Source organism: Periplaneta americana, chromosome 10, assembly GCF_040183065.1.
Source record: "Periplaneta americana isolate PAMFEO1 chromosome 10, P.americana_PAMFEO1_priV1, whole genome shotgun sequence".
Lineage (NCBI taxonomy): Eukaryota > Metazoa > Arthropoda > Insecta > Blattodea > Blattidae > Periplaneta > Periplaneta americana.
Window position 1 is genome coordinate 53,960,555 of NC_091126.1, and position 22,311 is coordinate 53,982,865.

The 22,311-nt window shown below is 33.4% G+C and overlaps 1 protein-coding gene across 5 annotated transcripts in view; it reads right to left on the reverse strand.

Moving 5' to 3' along the window:
- Positions 1 to 22,311, reverse strand: part of mei-9 (DNA repair endonuclease XPF mei-9) — an 81,275-nt gene that overhangs the window by 25,228 nt on the left and 33,736 nt on the right. For all 5 annotated transcript variants that reach the window (XM_069837498.1, XM_069837494.1, XM_069837496.1 and 2 more), the window contains 7 exons: positions 18,301 to 18,638; positions 14,098 to 14,277; positions 12,523 to 12,703; positions 9,581 to 9,733; positions 5,009 to 5,122; positions 1,478 to 1,626; positions 721 to 899 (listed from right to left, as the gene is read on the reverse strand). In XM_069837498.1, coding sequence (XP_069693599.1) covers positions 721 to 899; positions 1,478 to 1,626; positions 5,009 to 5,122; positions 9,581 to 9,733; positions 12,523 to 12,703; positions 14,098 to 14,277; positions 18,301 to 18,368 — 1,024 coding nt within the window. In that variant the 5' untranslated portion in view covers positions 18,369 to 18,638. The remainder of the gene's footprint in view (positions 1 to 720; positions 900 to 1,477; positions 1,627 to 5,008; positions 5,123 to 9,580; positions 9,734 to 12,522; positions 12,704 to 14,097; positions 14,278 to 18,300; positions 18,639 to 22,311) is intronic.

The following is a 22,311-nucleotide window of genomic DNA, read 5'->3' on the forward strand; positions in this document are numbered from 1 at the left end:
AATGCTGAAAGAGTCTACGACACTAACATTTATTTCAATGAATCACGACATCAAAGACCTGTAGGGCAAAATCTTGGCATTAGGTCAAGGAAGAGTACCTGCACAGATTTAATCTATCAGTATTTCCAATATGTAAAAATTAAATGAAAGTGAAGAAATAATTCTGCACATCCTTCTGGAATGTCCAGTTCATGAACAGGAAAGAATACAATTAAGAAGAGAAACAGAGCAGATAAAGAAGTGCTATCGACATGAAAGTCAAGCATGAAAGAAGAATGACTGAAAGAACTTTATACCTAGATGGACAGCAAAAAAATTGTGTGTGTTACGTTTCTACTAATGATGATTCTCCTCTCTGTCGAATAACCCTCCTCATTCAACAAGAACTAGGCCAATAACATTCTGAATAAAGACCTCATTTTCACCTTGCTTCTGGCATTCCAATATCTCTGAATACTTCAGGGTGATAAGTTTAGCAAAAATGTAGAAAAGTTGTCATTAATTTATTTTCATTACTGGTAAGCAGCACTTACTTCCATAGCTATGTTATTAATCGTAGTTTCTTCTGTACTGCGTCATTCTTTCTGCATTACTAGGTAATCTTCATAATAAGTGAGTCATAAAGAGCCTATTATGCATAATTTTGATCGACGTAACAACCTGTTTATAATGTTAGGCTTGCATAAAGTATAAAATATTGCAGCTTTTTTAACAACTCACCTGGTTCATCTTGTTCTTCCTTTTTCTGTTTCATACCTAACACTCTTTGCTTAGAAACAACAAACAGTGTCTCTGCAGAATCTAACATCAACCATCCCGAACTCTTCATTGCATACTCAGTACTTCGCAATGAATTCACCAGGGTATTAAATGTTATACAGTCGTATTTAGTCAAGTAGCTGAAAAAAAAAAAAAACATTTATTATACATCTGTCCATGCACGTGTGTGTGCTAATACATCCATAAGCGAATGTGTGTCTGTATATAATTCTATATCAGCTCTTACTTTTCTACTACCAAATACTCTTAAATGTCATGCTATATTTATTTAAGGCTAAATATATACATGTAAATATCTTTGAAATAACCTCAAGTTTACCTACCGTATAATAATTGTAATTGAATACTCCCAGAATAAGGGTATATGTTGCATGGTTTCCCTTAATCTGGGGGGGGGGTATTCAATTGTATTTGTAAATTTAACATTAATCGTAATTTTAATTTTAATTGTATTCTTGATATTGTAGTTGTAATCCGCTGGTAGAAGGGAGGAAACTCAAAAATACGCTTCCTACACTATGAACTTCTATTTGTGAAAGATGTGCATTAACTTCACAACTTCTACCAGCTGTAAAAATGTATGTGTGTTATGAAAGCTATTCATAAGTTAACATAACAAGTTACTGTTCATATTTTATTACCTAAGTTCAATGAATATATTTAATTAAAAAAATTCATAAAAGAGAAATTAAATTACGTTAGTACGAGGCGCAGAGTTTTGAGGTCTGCCACTAACTGCTTTGTCTTCATGCTTAGCTGATGCCAAATTGGATCCAACTGCAGTTGTAGAATCTTATGAAATGATTTGGAGATAGCATTTTCTACTGTCAACTCATCAGTGTCCAACTGTAACATCATCATTAAAAAAACAACAGTCATAAATACTAAATAAATTGTCATTTTGAAATCAGAGATTGTCATGAAACAGGAGTCATGAGTTTGCTGTCATTCACATCATTTGGTTCTGAAAGAGACTGAATATGTAACATTAAATTTATTCGGTTGAGTTACGAGATATTTGGAGCCTTTTTATTTGAACAAGTTCCCCCCCCCCTTCCAATATTTGGAACAATTCAATCTCAAAGTGCTATCATACTGCAGTAAAATATATGAATCCATCTGACCACGTAACAGACCAAACAGCAAGCTCTCAGCTGTTACTCCCCAGGATCTATACTGCTCACTGCTCATATTTGCTCCAGTTGCCTGGCCCTGATCTATGACATGGGACAGACAGCTTTACTTCTCTTCCACAAATCTGATGATCGACAGCAGAATGATGCAAAATAAACATAATTTTTTTCAACATGTGGCACACTAAATTTGTAATTGTAGAGGTTGCAAACAAAACTGTATCGAGCCTTCACTTTACCCCAAAGCGAACAGCAATTTTGTGTGTCATGCATGTTACGTCTGTTGTTCTAATGGTGTCAATAATAATGATTTTAGTAATTTTCTGTACATTTTATAGACAAAAATAGTTTGGAAATGTTCTGTTTTGTTTGGAAGTATGAGGGAAATGTTCACTTTTGTTCGAAAACAAGCTATTTAACATTTATAACAGACAAACAAACAAGTCACTTACATCAACTGTACCATGGAGTAACGAATATAACATTACATCGTAATTATGTAGTAAGCATCAACCAGGCACTCTTCCAGCAATAGGGGTCCAGAGCATATAGGCTTACATTACGAAATATATACATATACTTTAATTAAATTTTGAATATTTTCTTATGACTAGCATACACTCTAACCGGAAAATATGTGTCCAGGATCTCTATTATGGGAAGATGATGGCCTGACTAGTGCTTACTACGCAATCACCCATACAGTAATACTTTTACAATAATTTCAATTAACTATGTGAATGCACATTGCATGAAAATAAAAATATGAATTGAATAGCTTATCTCCCTAGATATCCTTCACTTTCATTCTACTGTATCATGGAAAAATGAATGTATTGTAACATTTTTACAATAATTTCAAATAGCAATTAGATATTATAACTCTTGCACATAGAAGTGGAAATTACCGATTTTGAATGATTGGTAATTGAAACACATACACAATGTTGAAAATGTCCGTTTAGATACAAGAAATGAAAATTAAAATATTGTCATTAGTATGATATGGAATTATCCAGTTTTGATTGAAAATACTGATTTCACCACACTGTTTCTTATGAAAATGACCGAGTTGGAAGAAAAACCTTAAGATATTCAGGAAGATGAATATGTCTCTCTAAACATACTGAAACCGTAAAAGCTAATTTTTTGTTTTCGGTGGAAATGACCGATTTTGTTCGCAACCTCCACAATTTTAAATCCCACTCATACAATGTAAAAGTGTGGTTTCTAACCAGGAGGATTTTTTTTCATAAAAACAAGTAAAATGGTAAATTTTTAAAGGTTGATACGATATTCTAATTTTACTTATCTGGCAACCCTGACTGCACATCAGTCATTATTTTCAGAGCTGCTCTCAAATACACTGTGTTTACTGACTGCTGATTTGTGCAGCGTTCGCTGAAAGTGGACTCTTGTGGACTCACTTTTTCTTACTACCTACTATTTTAAATTTAATTTTTCTATTTTTGCTAAGACAAACTTTATTATTTTCATATTCTCATAGCACACCAGCAAATCATTCATGGCACACCAGTTGAAAATGGCTGCTCTAGTACAATGGCTGAAACAGACATATGTCATTTCACAGTGTCGTCATCTGCACATGATGTCACTTTTCTACAGTCAGAATGAAATTGAGATGGTCATTCATTATCAGAGCATGCACTTGTACTGCTGAAAGTGCTTCAATTGCAACTTGAAGCTGTGTCACACAGTCTGAAAACCATCGTTTCACATACTTTATATTTATTTACATTTCATAACTTGGTAGTTCTTAACTACCAATTTCAATTTTCTCCACTAGAGTTCTTTCGTGGAAGTTATGTGATTTTTACAAATGAAGATCTAGACTTTTTTCTCAATATGATTAGGATTTCACTCACTTTATAGTTCTAAATACACAGGTAACTTTGTGTTTAACAATAAAATACCTCAGTATCAAATATTTCAGTTTCGACATAAATGACTGTTGTATGTCAAGTGAGGACCATCAACATGTATAACAGAGCTATGATTGGCGTGTAGTCATTGTGCAGTTGCCTTTGCACCACATATGATTCAGGTAATGGTGATGCAGCTTCAAAACAGTATGGAAATGACTAACTGCATTTGGATGATAGCCACCCACTTTGAATAGCTCATGCTGCGAGGTCTATATTCTTAGTACAGCAACTGCAGTTCACTGAGATGTGACTGAAAATTGACTACAATGCAGTCGAAATAAACTGTAAAATGACACCTGTCTGCTCAAGCTGTAAGTACTAAGGTATGTCAGTCATTGTTTTGTAATGGATACAAGTTACACATACCACAGTCATAAACGTACATATGTTCAAAGAATTATTTGCAGTAGAATCTTAAGTTAAGGATCTATTTACATGTCTGCTAGTTTAAATAATATTCATGTATTATATTCTCTCTGCTTTCGTTTATGTGGGTTTAACAGATGTGACAGAATTTGCACCTACTTTTTTTACACTGATTAGTATTTTGGCCAAATTCTTAATATTTTTGAACTACAGAAATAAGACTACATTTTTTCTATAAAATAATTGAACATAATGTACTTCATTTATTAATTTGGTTTGGAATAATATCATTTTTAGAGTAAAAATGTTCTCTCTTTTATGTAATGGATAATGTAAGCAATGTGCAAGTAAGGGGGGAAAAAAAACAATTTTACACGATTATTAAAATTAATTATTACTTAAACTAAAAAAAAAAAAAAAAAAAAAAAAAAAACAGTACTATTATATATGGACGAAGGAGAAAAACAATTTATAAAAAAAAATATTTATGCAAATATTCAATTAATTTTCTTATTCAGATTTGTCACTTATAAAAGAATGGCTGACATATGAAAACATTTCAATTGTAAGCTGTCAGAAATGCTGTTTTTTCAGTTTATTACACACTACTATTACACGATACTTGGAAATATCTAACCATAGAGCGAAAGAATTCAAAATTTTGTGCCATGTTCTTTGCATCAAACCCAATTTGAACTTAATAATTCCCAATTACAAAGTATGGTACTTATATCAAATTCTTTAAACTGTTTATGAACAGAATACATTTTCACAGGCACTCACCGTCTGGTTGATGCGTTTCAGTTCTTTGACAGTCAAGTTCATAAGATCTAGAACTGCTGTTTGAATCTCTAACATGGCTGATGTGAGTGGGAGGTGAAGCTCGACAACCTGTGGCTGAAAGAAGATACAGCACGCTGCATACATACATTCTTTCTTTTTTTAATTTTAGTCTTTATAGAATAATCTGACTACAAAAGCAAATAGAATTTTTGGGTGGGCCTATGACTATTTCTGAAACAACACTTATAGGAAACTTGCATTTAATGGGCAATCTTTCCAGAGCTTTTATCACTAACATAATGTTAATGAATATAATATAAAATTACAAAATTTTTTTGGAACTATTGTACGATTTTTTCCAAGCCTTCCATTCGTTATGATCACAAAATTGTAAGTCCTTGTTAAAAAGAGCTGTGAAAGAAATTTGATATTTAACACAGTTACGGATTCTAGTTTTAAAACTGTGAAAGACTGTAAATGAGCAATAATATGAGTAGAAACCTGTAAATTGTTTAAAGACTTGGTAGTTGTGTAAATACACTAAGGGACAAAGAAAACCGGACACTTTAATATTTGCTGGTATTTTGCAAAACATTATCTTCTCACACAATATTATGGTAGCCATCTGTTGTTATGGAGACGTGTACACATTGTTGATTGTTTTTTGTTTTATAAACAAGCCATTACAACCAAAAATTCCAATTTTGCTTTTGGAGTCTCAGCTATAACAATTCTGTCTCAACCATTTTGTGCTTCATTATCGTTATCATTCCTTATTTCTTTATTTTTACATTTTCTGAGTTTAAGTGGAGTTATAACATTTGTCTTAAAACAAGATGCAACCTGAAGATGTGGCTCGAGCTGTAGCCCTTTACGATGATAGACGCAGTGTAAGTTACATTGCAAATGTTATGAATATGGCTAGAAGCACAACCCATGATGCCATAAAACGGTATAGAGAGACCCTAGAATATACCAGAAGACCAGGTTCGGGTCGTCCAAGAGCTACAAATCCAAATGAAGACAGGTATATGGTGTTGAGAGTTCTTAGGGAGCGCAACCTGCCAGCTACTAGTGTAGTCCAGCAATTTGTTAACATGCATGGACGCCCAATTTCGGCCAAAACAGTTAGAAGGAGGTTGAAAGCAAGTGGACTGATATCAAGTAGACCTGCAACTGGTCCCAGACTTCTCAGGATGCATCGAGTTGAACGACTGCGTTTTGCAAATGATCACAGGGATTGGAGAAATGGACAGTGGAGCTGTGTTCTGTTCACCGATGAGTCCCGTTTCAATCTGTGCTCACCTGATGGACGTGAAAGAGTTTGGAGAAGGAGGGGAGAACGATTTTCACAGTGTTGCATTTCCGAAAATGTGCCGTATGGAGTGGTGGAGTGATGGTTTGGGCAGGAGTGTGTACGGATGCTCATACAGAGCTGGTTTTTGTTGAAAATGGAAGACTAACAGCTGATAGGTATAAAAATCAATGTTTGGCTGATCATGTTGTGCCATTTGGCCAATTTGTAGGCGATAATTTTGTTTTAATGCATGATAATGCACAGCTGCATATTGCCCATGCGGTTGGAGATTATCTCCAAGAAGTGGGAATCCATGTTCTTCCATGGCCAGCAAGGAGTCCAGACATGAACCCAATTGAACACGTGTGGGACATGCTGGGACGGCGTGTTAAGAATAGACGACTGAGACCAGAATCGTTACAAGAGTTGAGGCGAGCACTTGGCGAAGAATGGGAACTTATTCCTCAAGAAGACATTGCTAACCAAATTGAGAGCATGCCAAGACGTATGGATGCAGTTATTCAAGCCAGAGGGGGTAATACCCATTACTAAAAAAGTTTTTAATGTTTAAGGCACCATATAATGAAAAAACAGTTAGAGCAAACGATGCCATAGTTATACGCCCTTTGTAATTTCTTGTAAATTTTCTCATCAGAGATTTTTTTTTCAAATGTTGTCGTATAAGGTGCTAAATGAAACATTATTTTGTTTAAATGGGTTTTGTTTCATTTTGAAATAATTGGCAACAAAATACAAGCAAATATACAAGTGTCCGGTTTTTTTGTCCCTGAGTGTATTTATTCACCTATTTCTTTTCAGAAGTAGGTAGTTAAGAATAATGTTGTTTCTTACAACATTTTACCATCAATGGAAAAAGAAAAAAAACATCACAAGTATCTGCATCACCAAAGTCTCGCTAGATGGTATAACTGCCACACTTTATTATCCTGTAGCCTGGTGCTCTCTGATGGAAATTTTATAAATTTCCTTCAATGGTTAACCTTTGTGTCAAGAAATAAATACTCCTTAATAAAGCGAATGTCAGGTAATCTATGGCGAATCCTCGGCCCCATATTGCCGAATACCATGTTGCTACCACCAATTCCATCAATGCTAAATAACCCACTAGTTAATACACTGTCATTAAACAACCAAGTAAAGAAAAAACATGACTTAGCTAGTAATAGAACTAACAAAACATAGTACAATCAAAGACACTTCTAACAGTAAATGTAAGTAAAATTATGACACAAAACGCAACCGATATAAAAGAAGGCATCACGAAATAATACAACCACACATAACACTTGCACCATCACAAATCAAGCTGGCAGAGTGTTGACTTAAGATGACCACGAACCCAATGGAGTTGTAGTTTTGGTGGTAAAAGTCAAGGTTGAGAGGCTTTTTCTAGGAGTTATCTCGTTTTTCTCTCGTCATTCGACAAAACTCTCCACAATTCCCCATTCATCCAGGTTCTTATTTCCCTCACGGGGACGATGATGGCAGAACACTACCAGAGGCATGATATCTGAATTTGCTGGATGGAAGGAATGTGTAGTATGAAGGTTGTTGAGTCTGGCTTAGCTAGGCAGCACAATTGGCACGCAACTCACTCCATCGTGGGTGCACAAAAAGCCTATTTGTACTAAAATGGTTAGGAATGCTCCATGTCCTGCCAAATAAGCACATCTACATATCTATTATGAATCGAACTATAAAAATCCAGCAAAAATAAAATAACAATTAACACTGCATGCATCTGTTTACTCGGTCTGGTAACAGTGGAATAGTTCAGTACAATTCGTAGGCAGGGAGTGTGGCTGATTGGTTGACATAGGGTTGTCATGGCAACTGCTTACCACTTGTCTTGAGCAATAGCTATCAGCAGTGACTTGTTCTATTATAATATTAGAGTTTCCTTCTAAAGGAAGCAAGAAGCTCTGTCTTACATTGGAAATGTGTTGTGTAATACAATGTTCAGGGCCTTAGACAAGGTGACGCACTTGCATGTCTGTTGTTCAATATTGCTTTGGAAAAGGTTATCCGAAGCTCAGGAATTGAAAGGAGGGGTACAATATTTCACAAATCGGTGCAAATATTGGCTTATGCTGATGATATTGACATTGTTGGGAGATCAGAAAGAGCCATCAAAGATGTATTCATCAACCTAGATGCTGCAGCACAGCAAATGGGCCTCAAAGTAAATGAGGGTAAAACCAAGTATATGGAGGTATCAATAAATCCCTCAGAAATGGAGTATCTTGAAGTAGGAGGATACAAATTTGAAAACGTCACCGAATTTAAGTACCTAGGTTCACTAGTCACCTCAGATAATAATGTGAGTGCAGAAATCCAACATAGACTCCTCACAGCAAACAGATGCTATTATGGACTCCAAAAACAGTTAAGATCACATGATATCAGCCTCAGCACTAAGAGCAAATTATATAAAACATTAATAAGACCAGTCTTGCTTTATGGATCTGAAACCTGGGCAGTTGGCAGTGCCGACAATTGCAGGCTGAGTATATTTGAGAGAAAGGTTCTGAGGACAATACACGGACCAGTACATGATGAGGGCAGTTGGAGGAAAAGATATAACTATGAATTATACCAACTTTTTAAAGAACCAGATGTTTGCAGAGAAATTAAAGCTAGGAGAGTCAGGTGGCTGGGCCATATCTGTAGGAAGAATGAAAATGATCCTTGCAAGAAATTGACTCTCACTATACCTCTTGGCACCAGAAAAGTAGGGAGACCTCAGCTAAGATGGCTGGATGAAGTGGAGAAGGATATAATAGCAGCAGGTGTTAGAGGATGGAAAACAAAGGTGTTAGATCGAAGGACATGGAAAAGCATCATTGGGGCGGTCAAGGCTGGAACACGGCTGTAGAACCAAAGAAGAAGAAGAAGAAGAATACAATGTTCACTGGATTGTGTTGGAACAGGGTAAAGGAGAATAGGATAGAATGAGGTTAGGTTAGGTGGAATATGGATGAGTTGAATTTGGTTGGTTTTCAATACAGAGCACTTAACAAGCAAACTACTAGATTTTCTTTCACAATCTCTGCTTATTTGATATCCATCAGTGGTATATTTGCACATGGAATGTTATAGAGTACACATAATATACAATTTTAATATTTATATCATTATTTGGAGCACTATTTCTCTTAAAAATATATATGTAGCATTAAATGTCTTTCGTAAAATTACTAAAAAATAAGCATAAAATTTGTGGTTAAATATGAATACACAAGAATTTCAATTACCTTGCACTTCTCTAGACTTGCATTGACTGTAGCATGGAAACGTGGCCAAAGATACAAGTTGCGTACAAACAATGTTCTCATAATATGTTCCACTTGAGCGAAACCAACTGTAAATGCTTGGGGAGATGACGAAAATGCCTTCACAAAGCCAGTCTATAACAAAACCATAAATCCTGTAAGGAACTAAACACAATATTTAAATATTGGGGATCTACTTGAAAATTGTAATTTTACCACACAGAATAACAAACGTAAACACAAATTAATAAGAAATATGATGAAATGTGTAATTTGTATTTCTTTAAAATATAACTGTCATTCAAAATTTAGAAAACATTTTAACATAAAATCAATTTCATTCACATTTAACATGCACTTCCAATAGCAGGGAGAAGCAAAATTCCATCACAATTTAGCATCATGTTATCATCCTATTAATACTGAAGAGCCACAATTATTTTAAAATACCTCATTGAAAAAATTGGTATCTTAAATATAACAATACATACAGTATAATGATACATTTTATAATTCAATTCTTTATAACATTAATAGTGGCATTTCTCTCAGTACATTATTTTCTTGAACTATCAATCAAATACATATAAAAATTAAACCAATTATTCTGCATCCGAGATAAAATTTTGTATTCTCTATCGTATTCCTTTATAATTTCAAAATCAATATAACTAGCCCAATTCATAAGATGTACAACAACTGAATCAGACAGTGCAGAAAGGAACTAAGCCAACTTTTCAGAAGACGTAAAAAACTGTATTTGAAAACTATTTATTTTGATGAAATTATATTTTTTACACCGATTCTATACTACCACGTACTATTTACATTTAAGAATTTAACATGGTACCCAAGAAAAAACATAAAAAAAATTGACTTATGATTGAAAGAATTTTAGTTTTGTCCTTTAAATGTGGGGAAATTTTATTAGAACGAATGTAACTTTTTGGTCTACAAAGGAATTTTACGATGTTACATTTGTACAGATAAAATTTCTGCACATTTAAAGGAAAAGAATTAATTCTTTCAATCATTTATTATCATAATACACTGCTATCTTAAATTGACTGGACATATTGGGATTTCAATCAATGGCTTTTCCTGAACATGTTATGAAATGTTTCATATAAAGCAATTTTTTTCTCAGAAAGGAAGCAAAAACGAGCAAAACTGTATTAAACTTTTTTTTTAATATCTCAAAGAATAACACCCTGGAATTAATAATAATAATAATAATAATAATAATAATAATAATAATAATTATTATTATTATTATTATTATTATTATTATTTATTTATTTAATCTGGCAGAGCTAAGGCCAGTAGGCCTTCTCTTCCGCCCAGCCAGACTCTAATTCTAATTGAATACAATTGCTTACATAGTTATTAAATTAATATCTAGACCATAAAACAACATGAAAGTAAATAATGAAAGTTGGATAAGTAATGTTAGTGTGACAATAATAAACATTGGTTGGCGGCGGCGGCGGCGGCGGCGGCAGTGGCAGCAGCAGCAGCAGCAGCAGCAGCAGCAGCAGCAGCAGTAGTAGTAGTAGTAGTAGTAGTAGTAATAATAATAATAATAATAATAATGAGATAATTTAGATATTTATCTGTGATATATATAACCATTAAACATTGAGAAACCTGAAACAGCTATTATTGTTAACAAGAATTGTTAAAAAAAATATTTCGTTAGCCTATTCTTAAATTGGTTTGATGTCTGACAGTCCCTGACATTACTCAGTAGGGAATTCCAAATGCGAGGACCAGCCACAGTGAAAGAAGATAATGTATATGTGGATGTTCGGTGGGAGGGAATGGATAATATTGAGGAGTGTTGTGATCGTGTGTCTAGGTTATGATGGGTGGATAAATTTTGAAAATGAGACGCAAGATAGACAGGAGTGGAGAAATGCAATATGTGAAAGAGAAGGGAAAGACAGTGGATTTTCCTACGATCTTCTAGATGGAGCCAGGACAACATTTAATGACATTAATTACAGTTTACCCTGTATAATCCACTACCTAAAAACTTTACAAGAGGAAAAAAATAAATAAATAAGAATGAAGTAATAAAGTTACTGGAACTGAACCAAAGATTCTATTTTTCTAACCATTCACCCAAATAGCATCACTGGATTGCCACGCTTCTGGAAACAGCACCAGTGAAGAATTTTAGTGCTGCTATATCCTCAATTTTAATTCATACAAGAGAAAATTAGGCGTGATTTTGAATTTATGTATCTTAATTTTCTCTAAAGAGCCACATAGTGGAGTGCGTGTGCTGCAATTCTGTTCACTTTGTATCTATTACCTAGAAATTTTCATGCTTCCTATAATGAGAAAGTAAGAAATTGTTTTATATGTACATGTACTATTTGGAATGTACAATGTCCTTTTCAGTACAGCATTATGCTTCAATAAATGGGAAATATATCAAGTATTCTAGAGTTAGCATCGTCAACTGATGAGCTAAAGATCTTTCCACACTGGGGATCTGAGTTAAAATCCCAGAAAATTCAAGTGGAATATATGGCTGACAAAGATATTTTGGGCAGTATTTTCAGGGTACTCCTGTTTCCCCTGCTCTCTTCCCAACATTTATTCATACTTCACAATGTCTATCACTGTTGTAACAACGGGAAACAACTGCACCATACCAACTCTGCCAGCAGATTCTATGGGACATCTACAATGAACTTCCCCCAGAGCAGATTAACCAAAGAAATCCCTATAGTTTGTGACATCTAAAAGGTATTCAGTTATGGTACCATATATTATTTACCATATGAAACATGAATGTATTTCATTAGTATATTCATTAGTAATAATAAAGATTAAATACTGCTCCTGAGGAATTCTATATACAAGTTAATTTAAAATTGTCATTTTATTGTAATGTATTTGTACAAAGTTCATACCTTGTTTTTCTGACGATACAGACGAATAGCAAATGCCTCTTGACATGATTCGAGTATTGTGTGTGCGCGAGATACAAGAAAGCCTGTCACATGTGAAATAGGAATTCTTTCCTTGAGCAGATCTACCACCAAGATGCGGGAAGATACAAACAACACACCTCCTTCTAAGTACACATTGTCTCTGCAACACAAATGTTACATACTGACAGTAATCCTTTGGTAAAATTGTATTTGCTTGCATAGTTATAGCCTATGCCACATTATTATTACACAGAAACTAAGTCATTAAATGAAAATGTTTTGAAATATTATTAAATAATTCACTTATATTTTCAAGCAAAACATGATTTTAAGTGGAGAAATTTTATTTCAAATGTTTAAAAATTTTATTTCAAATGTTTACCAGAAATGCTACAGCGCATATAGCAGAGGACTGCCTTTCCAAATTCCGTCGACTCTAGAGAACTGCAGATGCACTAAACAAGAATATGAGATATGACCAGGATTAAGAATGAAACCTTTATCAACTTATAAACATTACTGATGAAAGAACAAAATTTATTGCTGGAATGACATGTAATGCACAAAACAGTCTGGAACGCATAATGGTAGCTTAGGGAAGAGTTAAGCTTGCCTTTAACATTGGAAATCCCTCAAGAGAGGAAGGCACTATTGCTTTCAAAAGCAAAATGAGTGGAAAAATTGGCAAAATGATTAAATGAGGTATTATAATGGACATATTAATATTTCATGAAATGTCGATTTTTTTGCCGCTCAATGTCTTCGTACAATTTCAAAGCAGCAAAGTACAGTAAAATCCCTCGTAACTGGCAATCCCTTGTAACTGGCAATACCAAAACAACAGCACTTTTGGCTGGGCCAAAACAAAATTTTGAATCTGCCACATTGCCACAATCTGAGCCGTCAGTTTTGCCACATTAGGAAGGTCACACAAACGTTCATTTTAGTGAATATTCAAACCTAAAATTAGTGTAATATTTGTGTTGTGTGATGTGTTTTAATAAAGAAAATCCACACAGTTTTTATGTTTATTTAGTTATGTTCGTGCCATCAGTGTTGCCACATCAGAAAGTTCACACAAACTTTAATTTTCAGAGAACATTCAAACCTAAAATTAGTATATTATGTGTGTTGTGTGATTTGTTTTAATAAAGAAAATTCACACACTTTATTTAGTTATGTTCCGATCGCTAGTGTTGCCACATTAGGGAAATCGCACGAACTTTAATTTTCAGTGAATATTCGAACCTGGAATTAGTGTATTATTTGTGTTGTGTGATGTGTTTTAATAAGGATAATCCACACAGTTTTTATGTTTATTCAATTATGACCAAGTGATAGAGAAATAAGGTTCACATGGCTGCAGTTTCAACATTTGGCACCATGAAATACGAACTTTTTTTTTGTATATATACCAATATTTATTCAATTATTCGGCAAAATCTCAAATTCGGAACTAGCCTGGTCCCTTTGGTGGTGGATAAGAAGGATTCTACTGTATTCACACTTACATTTCCAACTAATGTGAAAAGAGGCACTAACTGAAAGTCTTACCTGTCTGCTGCAGTGTACTCTGTGGTGATTACTTTTGGCAATGGTTTAACTCCCTCTGCTTCTAGCTGTGTGATATAGAACTCTTCCTCCTTGCTTGTAGTTCCCACAACTATCACCAAGTTACCAGGGTCACAATATACTTTCAGAAGATTTAGGAAGATGGTCTCAATTCCCAGACCCCTGCAGGCCAACATGTAAATGCACTACAGAAACAGAAAACTTTCCACAAATTTCACATATCTGCCAGTAAGTAGAATTAAATTCAAATACAAGTAAATCTGATTTCTCTTTCTCTTCCAAAAAAAAAAAGGCCAAAAATAAAAACAACTAGATTGAATAAAAGGGAAGGAAGCAAAAGAAACAAGTAAAATAACAATAGCAATAATAATAATAATAATAATAATAATAATAATAATAATAATAATAATATGATTATTTCATAAATACTAAAACTGAGTTACCTTTCGAGATACAAATCGATACAATTGCTATAAAACAAGTTTATCAACCATATGAACACACACATACGTTCCATTAGTATCAGATTGTCGATCTTTTTTGTCACATAGACGAATGTCATCGTTACAACAAAGCTGACCTATACACTACACATCCCTGCAGCATATTACATCTAACAAGGCGCAAAATGTTGACCTCAATGAAATTGCAAGTTGTAGTGATTTGTTTGTTTATTCTATGGTCTCTCTCTGTATGCGATTTGTCATTCAAAGTACCACAAAAGTCCATATATTCTTTGCTACTGAACATTGTCCTTTCAACTTAATGAATGTTATTCCAATAATCACTAGTATTTATAGAAGATTAGAATTCTCTGGAATAGTGTAAATGACGAAGAAATTTCTACAATATTCCGTGTTTTACACATTTAAACATGTGTGGTGTGGAACTCACACCCACAACTATAAATTATTTGTTGTGCATCTTAACTGACTATATTAGTGTGCCTGATACATTTCCTATATCAAATATTCTGTGGTACCAATTTGTCACAAACCACGTCCTCTTTCGCCGTGTAATATGACATACATAAATGCAATTACACCAATTATGTCATTGCAGCCTGTGGGTCAAGGAGTAATAGAGAGCTTCAAATGCCACAGTCTCAAGTTTATTTTATTAGGAATTATAGAATGCATAAAAAAAGAAACAAGATTATCCTGAAACATTACTGGAAGCACTCCAATACATTAAAAATGCGTGGAGACATGTAACTACTAAACCTACTGTAGACTATTTCTGCCACATGGGAATTTTAGCAATTCGAAGACTAAATATCACTAAGAAAGAGATAATGTTGATGACTATAATGATGGAAATCTGTCTATCTGAAGAAGAAGGGAAAAGAGGAGGAGGAAGAGTAGTGAGATGAATCTAAATTGCCAACCTCATTGTGACTGAGGCTTTAAGGAGCCATTAAAGTTATGAACTTCTTCTACGAAGCTGAGGGAGGGAGCAGCGAAATTGTGAAGCAAATTATGGACATAAAACGTAATTAGGAAGTGTATACTGGTTAGGTAACAGAACTCATTATTTTACTTCTAATTGTCGCAGTTTGGTTGAGTTCCTACAACATGTTACTACATGTAATGTGAAAATGTGTAATGGACATTTTCGGTAAACTTACATTTAGAATGTACTGCAATTTAAATAAACTACTGTAAATGGCAAAGTAAAAACTTAAGGATTGTAATTTAAGCCTAATCTAGTGGTCAAAATTGTAACATTCCCCACCTCTCTGGGTTGACAGCATAATATCTGTATTAAGGTGATGAATCGGTGAAAAAAAAAAAAATTCCTTGACTGTTCGGAAAAACAGTTAAATGATTCACCTTTCATAATGTGTAGTTTGTTCACCGCTATGTCACTTAAGCCCTAACATATGAAGCTGGACAGTTTTAAGGTGAGTACATACTGTGATGTGCATATTTTCATTTGCTGGCTCTCTACTTTCTGGTTTTCAGCATATTTTATACTTCAGAATACTCTAGTGAATAAAGTTTTTCTTTAAATGGACTGAAATTTTGCATAGAAGTTCATAAATTTGTTATAAATAAACTGATTTAACCCTTTTATTATATTAATTAAAATGTTGTGACCAATTGTTGAAGTTGTAATGGTTTAAAAAAAGAACTAAAAATTAAAAACTAGAATGTTAAATATTTTCTTTCCCAAAAACTTGCTCTCTAAATGCAAAAAGCACATGTCATATTTCGTATTCATAATTTAGGAATTGAGGAACATTTTCTTTTTTTAATAATTTGAATTATGAAAATTAGAGCAATATTTATACAATGGCAATTAATACAATTAAAAATTAATAACTTACTTAAACATCTTAGTTACATAAACACTCAAAACTTATCAGTACAATCTAATATATCATAAATACTTAATTAGCATTTTAAAACAAACGAGAAGATGGCTAATATCAACTGGATCTAATGCTGCTCGACGAGTCAATAAATGCAGAGGTGTCTATTCTCAGTAGGAATGTGCAGATGGCACACACTACATACATAGAAGTTACACATTTAACCTCGTGATGAAACTTCCTAGAGGATTCTTAAATTGTAGGGTTGCACAAAACTGAAAATGAAGGAATAATAAAATTATATCATTGTATGTAACATTTATTTTTGTCGTCTGGTTTCCTTACTGTTTTTTTTTTTTTTTTTTGAAGGGGAGAAACAGTCTAAATGAAGCTTACCAGCAACATTTCAAATTGTTTATACTCAATTCTCCAGTCTTCCTACTACATACTGAACTGCAAGAGAGTGAATGATATTATCAACTGCTCAATCTTAGACACCAGCCAGCCAACATTTGAAATTCAAGGACTGAAAATTAATGAAAACTACATTATAAATTTAAAAAAAAAAAAACTGAAGTGAAACGAGGAGAGGTTTGGGGAGGGAAGCAAAGGGAAGAGAAAGGGGCAAGAGACATGAGGATACTAAAAGAGATGAGGCAAGAGGACGCGATATTAGAAAAGTTGACACGAAATAAGATATGAAATGAGACGAAGAGAGGAGGAAATGAGAAGTGGTGTAAGTAAAATAGAGTAAGATAAATTACAGAAAAGCAAAGGAATATACAAATACAATAAGTGCAATCTTAGTTTTCCATTTTCATTTACAAAAGAAGTAATGGGGAAAAGTATGACATTCAAGAATTGTAACACACTAGCATATTTGTAATAAATAATAACTAATATTTTAACATAAAATATGTTCATCAGAAACAGTCAAGAATATTCGCATAGAGAAGTAAGATAGCATGAAATTTTGAGCATTATCTAAGTGAAGCCCATTAAAGAAACACCGTATAATGAATTCGAAACAGAAAAGAAAGTGCTGAAGCAAATAAGGATCATAGATGCAATGTAAAAATGATTCACTTCTGATCTAAAAGTGCTTTCTTGTATAGAAAGGAAGGAAATAATACACACCTTTCTCTGTTCTTTTTACTTAATGAAAATACATTATACATGAACAGGTATTTTGCATATCAGACAAAGGCAATTTTCCACAAGATATCATTTCGCATTTTCTTTCAGTAGCATTGAGGTATGTGAACAGAGCTATGTACGATTATGTGATACCATACAGGAAGGAAACACTTGTAAGTCTATCATATACATATTCAGTGAATCAGTACACATTATTGATATTTGCACCTAAGTGTTAAGATCACAGAGGAATTACCTTATTAACAGTCATTTTTAACACACATGAATCACATTCACATATGATATAAAAAGAATTCCAAAGTATTGTAATACAAGATAATTTAACACATCCGGAACTTCAATCCTACGTTATTATATACAGAAAAATAAATCCTACGAATATAATGTATGTTTACATGTATATTTCGAAACTGAAAACAGTTTGAACAGGGAGCTACTACCTGAAAGCCAGATTTGTATGAAAACAGTTTCTTTACAATAATGCGTTTGTGTGTTCAATTAAAGAAAAAGTATACGAAACAAAATATCAAATGACTATTTATATTCAATATGATTTCGTACTTAAATTCAGTCATATAACTTGTTATTTTGATTTACCCGTCATTAATTTAATTTTGTAGTCAATTAGTTCCTTAAAAAATGGTAAATATTTGTCTAATCATGTTCTCAAAATTCAATATTTGACCATCTTTTTTTCTCTTAGAAATACTTACTTAGCAGCAATCAGAAGTCCATCTTCATGAAGAATGTCCAGAAATATTTGATTCTCATATTCCAACATACTGATACATCTACTTCGTAACTTTTTTTTTTATGAATTGTGTATTAAAGATGAAAATTTAACCATATACAAAGTACATAATATACATGTATATACACTTTCTCTGGCATCTACTACGTTTTCACGATGTCTTATACATACACTTGTGCACCAATTAAGTTCACAGAAATTAAGGCAGTTTATTACACCTCGTTATAAAAACACGACTTCTACTAAAATATCAAAGAAGGACCAGATCAGCGTCCAGAAGAAAGGCTCTTCCTCATCATCCTGAAAGAAACGGGAAAGAAACAGATCAGTATCATTAACTAATGTTATTTTATACCACATAATGTACCAGATGAAAGCAAGGAATTCAGCGCTGTGTAACACCCTCTTGCTAAAATCATATTCAAGTCACATATTTCTAAATATTTATTATCCTCACAGTAGAAAAAGCTGTCTTCTGTTCGCACTTACTAACATTTTATTATTATTATTATTATTATTATTATTATTATTATTATTAGTACATTATACTATATTTTTATAATCGCAAAAAGTGATTATAATAAAATTAATAAACGGTAAAGAATGAACGGAAATTTCCCTTGAAGATTTTAAAAAGAAATAATAACGAAATTCAATTTCAAGAATGTAAACTTTAACAGCCTTACAATTTTAATGTACAAAAATATCTTTCAATTTTTCTTAATACTCCCTGTTGGTAGTTTACTTAATGACCCTTTCATGTAAGTTGCTAACCTGATTCGATAACATGGTAATAATTGCATAGAAATTGTATGGAAAATCGAAAGACTGAAATAACTTTGCTCTACACTGTCTTGTTCACCACTAATCCCAAAGAATTTTCTTGGGTTTGTTAACGAAATGGGTCTAGACTTCTTTAATATCATACATACACAGGCCACCAGTATAGCTCAGTTCACTAAGGTGCTTGCCTGCCGATCTGGAGTTGTATTCGGATGCAGATTCGATTCCTGCTTGGGTTTTTTCGAGGTTTTCTCCAACCATAAGGCAATTATCAGGTAATCTATGGGAAATCTTCGGCCTCATCTCACCAAATACCATCTTGCTGTCATCAATCCCAATTATGCTAAATAACCTAGTAGTTGATATAGCGTCATTAAATAGCCATCTAAAAAATGTCATACATATGTAGCATTTAATTTTTATATAATTTTAGGGCTGTGTTAACGATTATTAAGCCAGATTATTCAATCTTTATCCAGGATTTGTATTTGAGTCAAATTATGATATAAATACAAGACTTATGATCTGTTACTCATACAGGTAAAGGTAAAAGGTAAAGATATCCCAGTAACATGCCATGAAGGCACTTGGGGGGCATGGAGGTAGAGCCCCATGCTTTCGATGACCTCAGCACTAGAATGAGGTGGTGTGGTCGGCACCACGCTCTGACCGTCTTTTACCCCCGGGAAAGACCCGGTACCCAATTTTATAGGAGGCTGAGTGAACCTCGAGGCCGTTCTGAAAGTTTGGCAATGAGAAAAAATCCTGTCACCACCTGGGATCGAACCCCGGACCTTCCAGTCTGTAGCCAGCTGCTCTACCAACTGAGCTACCCGGCCGCCGTTATTCATACAGTATTAGATTAAAAGAAGTATATTACTTCTCGTCATATTTGAAATACAAAATTAATACACATATTATGCACAAACATATTACTCTTCCACAGCAACGAATTCTTCAAAGTATCATTATTTAACGTATAATTTAAAAGTGGATTAGTGGTCGAAATTTGGAGTAATTGGTTTGTATTGCAATAAATACAAATTCCCGGCACATCTGAAATCTGTCTTACACAATATTAATAATCGTGAAAGGACTAAGAACACAAAGAATTATAATAAAATGTCTTAAGAATGTTTTCTTAAAAACATCGAAAAAAATTGAAGACAATTGAAGAGCACATATACATAACTAGGCAATTAATGATGGGGATGAAAGCACGATGGATCATGAACTTGCGAAATTACATTGTTACTGAATTTTATATTTGTTGAATCAATGAAACAGTGGTTAAAATTAAAAACTACCTTTATTTCACTCTGCTAATGTCACTGAAAAAGTTACTGAAAAGGAATAATTTCATTTAGGAAGTAACATATAATTTTATTGAGCTGAAAATTAATTACAAAGAAAAAAAAATCTATCATAATTACATCATGAATGTAGACACAATAACAGTTTTTACAAAACGTTGAGTACTGAATATGAATAAAGTTGAGCTTAGTGTTACAATATTATATCATATAAAGACACATGTTCAAGTCAGTCAACTGTAAAAATGGAAAAAATAACATATAACCAAAACCGTAAAAGTGAAAGATCAACATGTGTCACGGGAGGAGGGGAGGGGTTACGTATTTTATTAAGTCCAAATGTGTTTAAGAAACATTAATCATTAGGGCAACCATAAAGCATAAAAAGCATAATGTCACTTTAGACGTGCGGTTGTTACCTGTAATGATATTTTTATGGTTCAGATAAAGTAGCCGTATCAAGATAGGCACATTCTTGGTCCGTGCATTTTTTTACAAACATTAACTAGGGCTGTATTGTCCATTCACTGATGTTTTAGCTTTTAGCTAGGGGGTGGGGAGTGCTCTTCCCAGCAGTTCATATTTATAAACAAAATGTACGGACCAATGATGCCTATCCTGATACAGCCACTTTATCAGAACCATAGTTATTATGATGGAATATGCCGATTTTAAAAGCATAATAAAGAATACTTTCGTAAAATAAAGCACAAATCATAATGTTGAAAAATAATAAAATAACACAAATATATAAGTAAAAGGATTGTAACATATAATTTTAAAATTAAATAATTATCTGGACTTTCCTTTATAAACAGCAATTTTGATAGTTGTAACAATTAACTTAAAAAATAATAGTATGAGAATGAAATATCAGAATGACAGTCACAACAATGCACAATATACATCCAACAGCTCTTTTAATTTAGTATGCTAACTTCGTCTGCCAGTTTAATTCTGTACCGAGTTTTGAAGTACAGTTCATTAAACATGCCTAAGTTAAATGTGCGTGCAAATCAAAGAATTTGAGAATTTCCTCTCTACCCTTTTACAGTGGAGAATGGGCGATTGTTTTGCAAGCTATGTTCTAAATTTATCAATTTCGAGAAGAAATGTGTAGTGCAGAAACACGTACTAGAAATGAAAAACACTACAAAATAAAACACGAAAATGTTATGCTAGAATCTAGTACAGGAACAGGATCAACAACTACCCTCCCTCATATAGTCCAGAGAATGAACACCACACAAGAAAGGATGAAGAAAATGGTAAATGTCTTCATTGCAGTTGGAATTCCTCTCCATGTTTTTCTCAATGAAATGTTTCGATATTGGATAACCACTTAAATAAACCTAAAATCTGCTCCATGCGAAACTATCATTAGAAAATATCTTCTTGCATGTAGAGATGACATAAACTCACTAAATCAAAGCTAGAAAACAAAAACGTGTGTATTAAAGTGGATGAGACAGATAAAATAAAACTCAAACTTGTTAACATCCTTATGGTGAAAAGCCTCGTTCAGTTTTAACGAAGATTGACGAAGATTGTTCAATGCTGCAATGCGGATATGATTGTAGAATCAATTCTTGAAGTTATGGAGCAGGTTGGGGTCCAAAGAAAACAGTTGGTCTTAATTTCTGACAATGAGCCTTAGATGTGAGCTGCTGTGAAGCATTTGGTTGGAGTTTTAAGAAGGCTTCTACATTCAACGTGCTGGGTATATGTACCAGATGTACAGATTTGACAGGACATGTTCCGATTTTCACATAAATATCCACGTCTTGCTTCGAATTGAGGTGAGATGGAAAAAGTCCCTCTTTTAGAAAATTAACATTACTTGTAAAATTTCATCATTATCTAATAAACATTTCTGT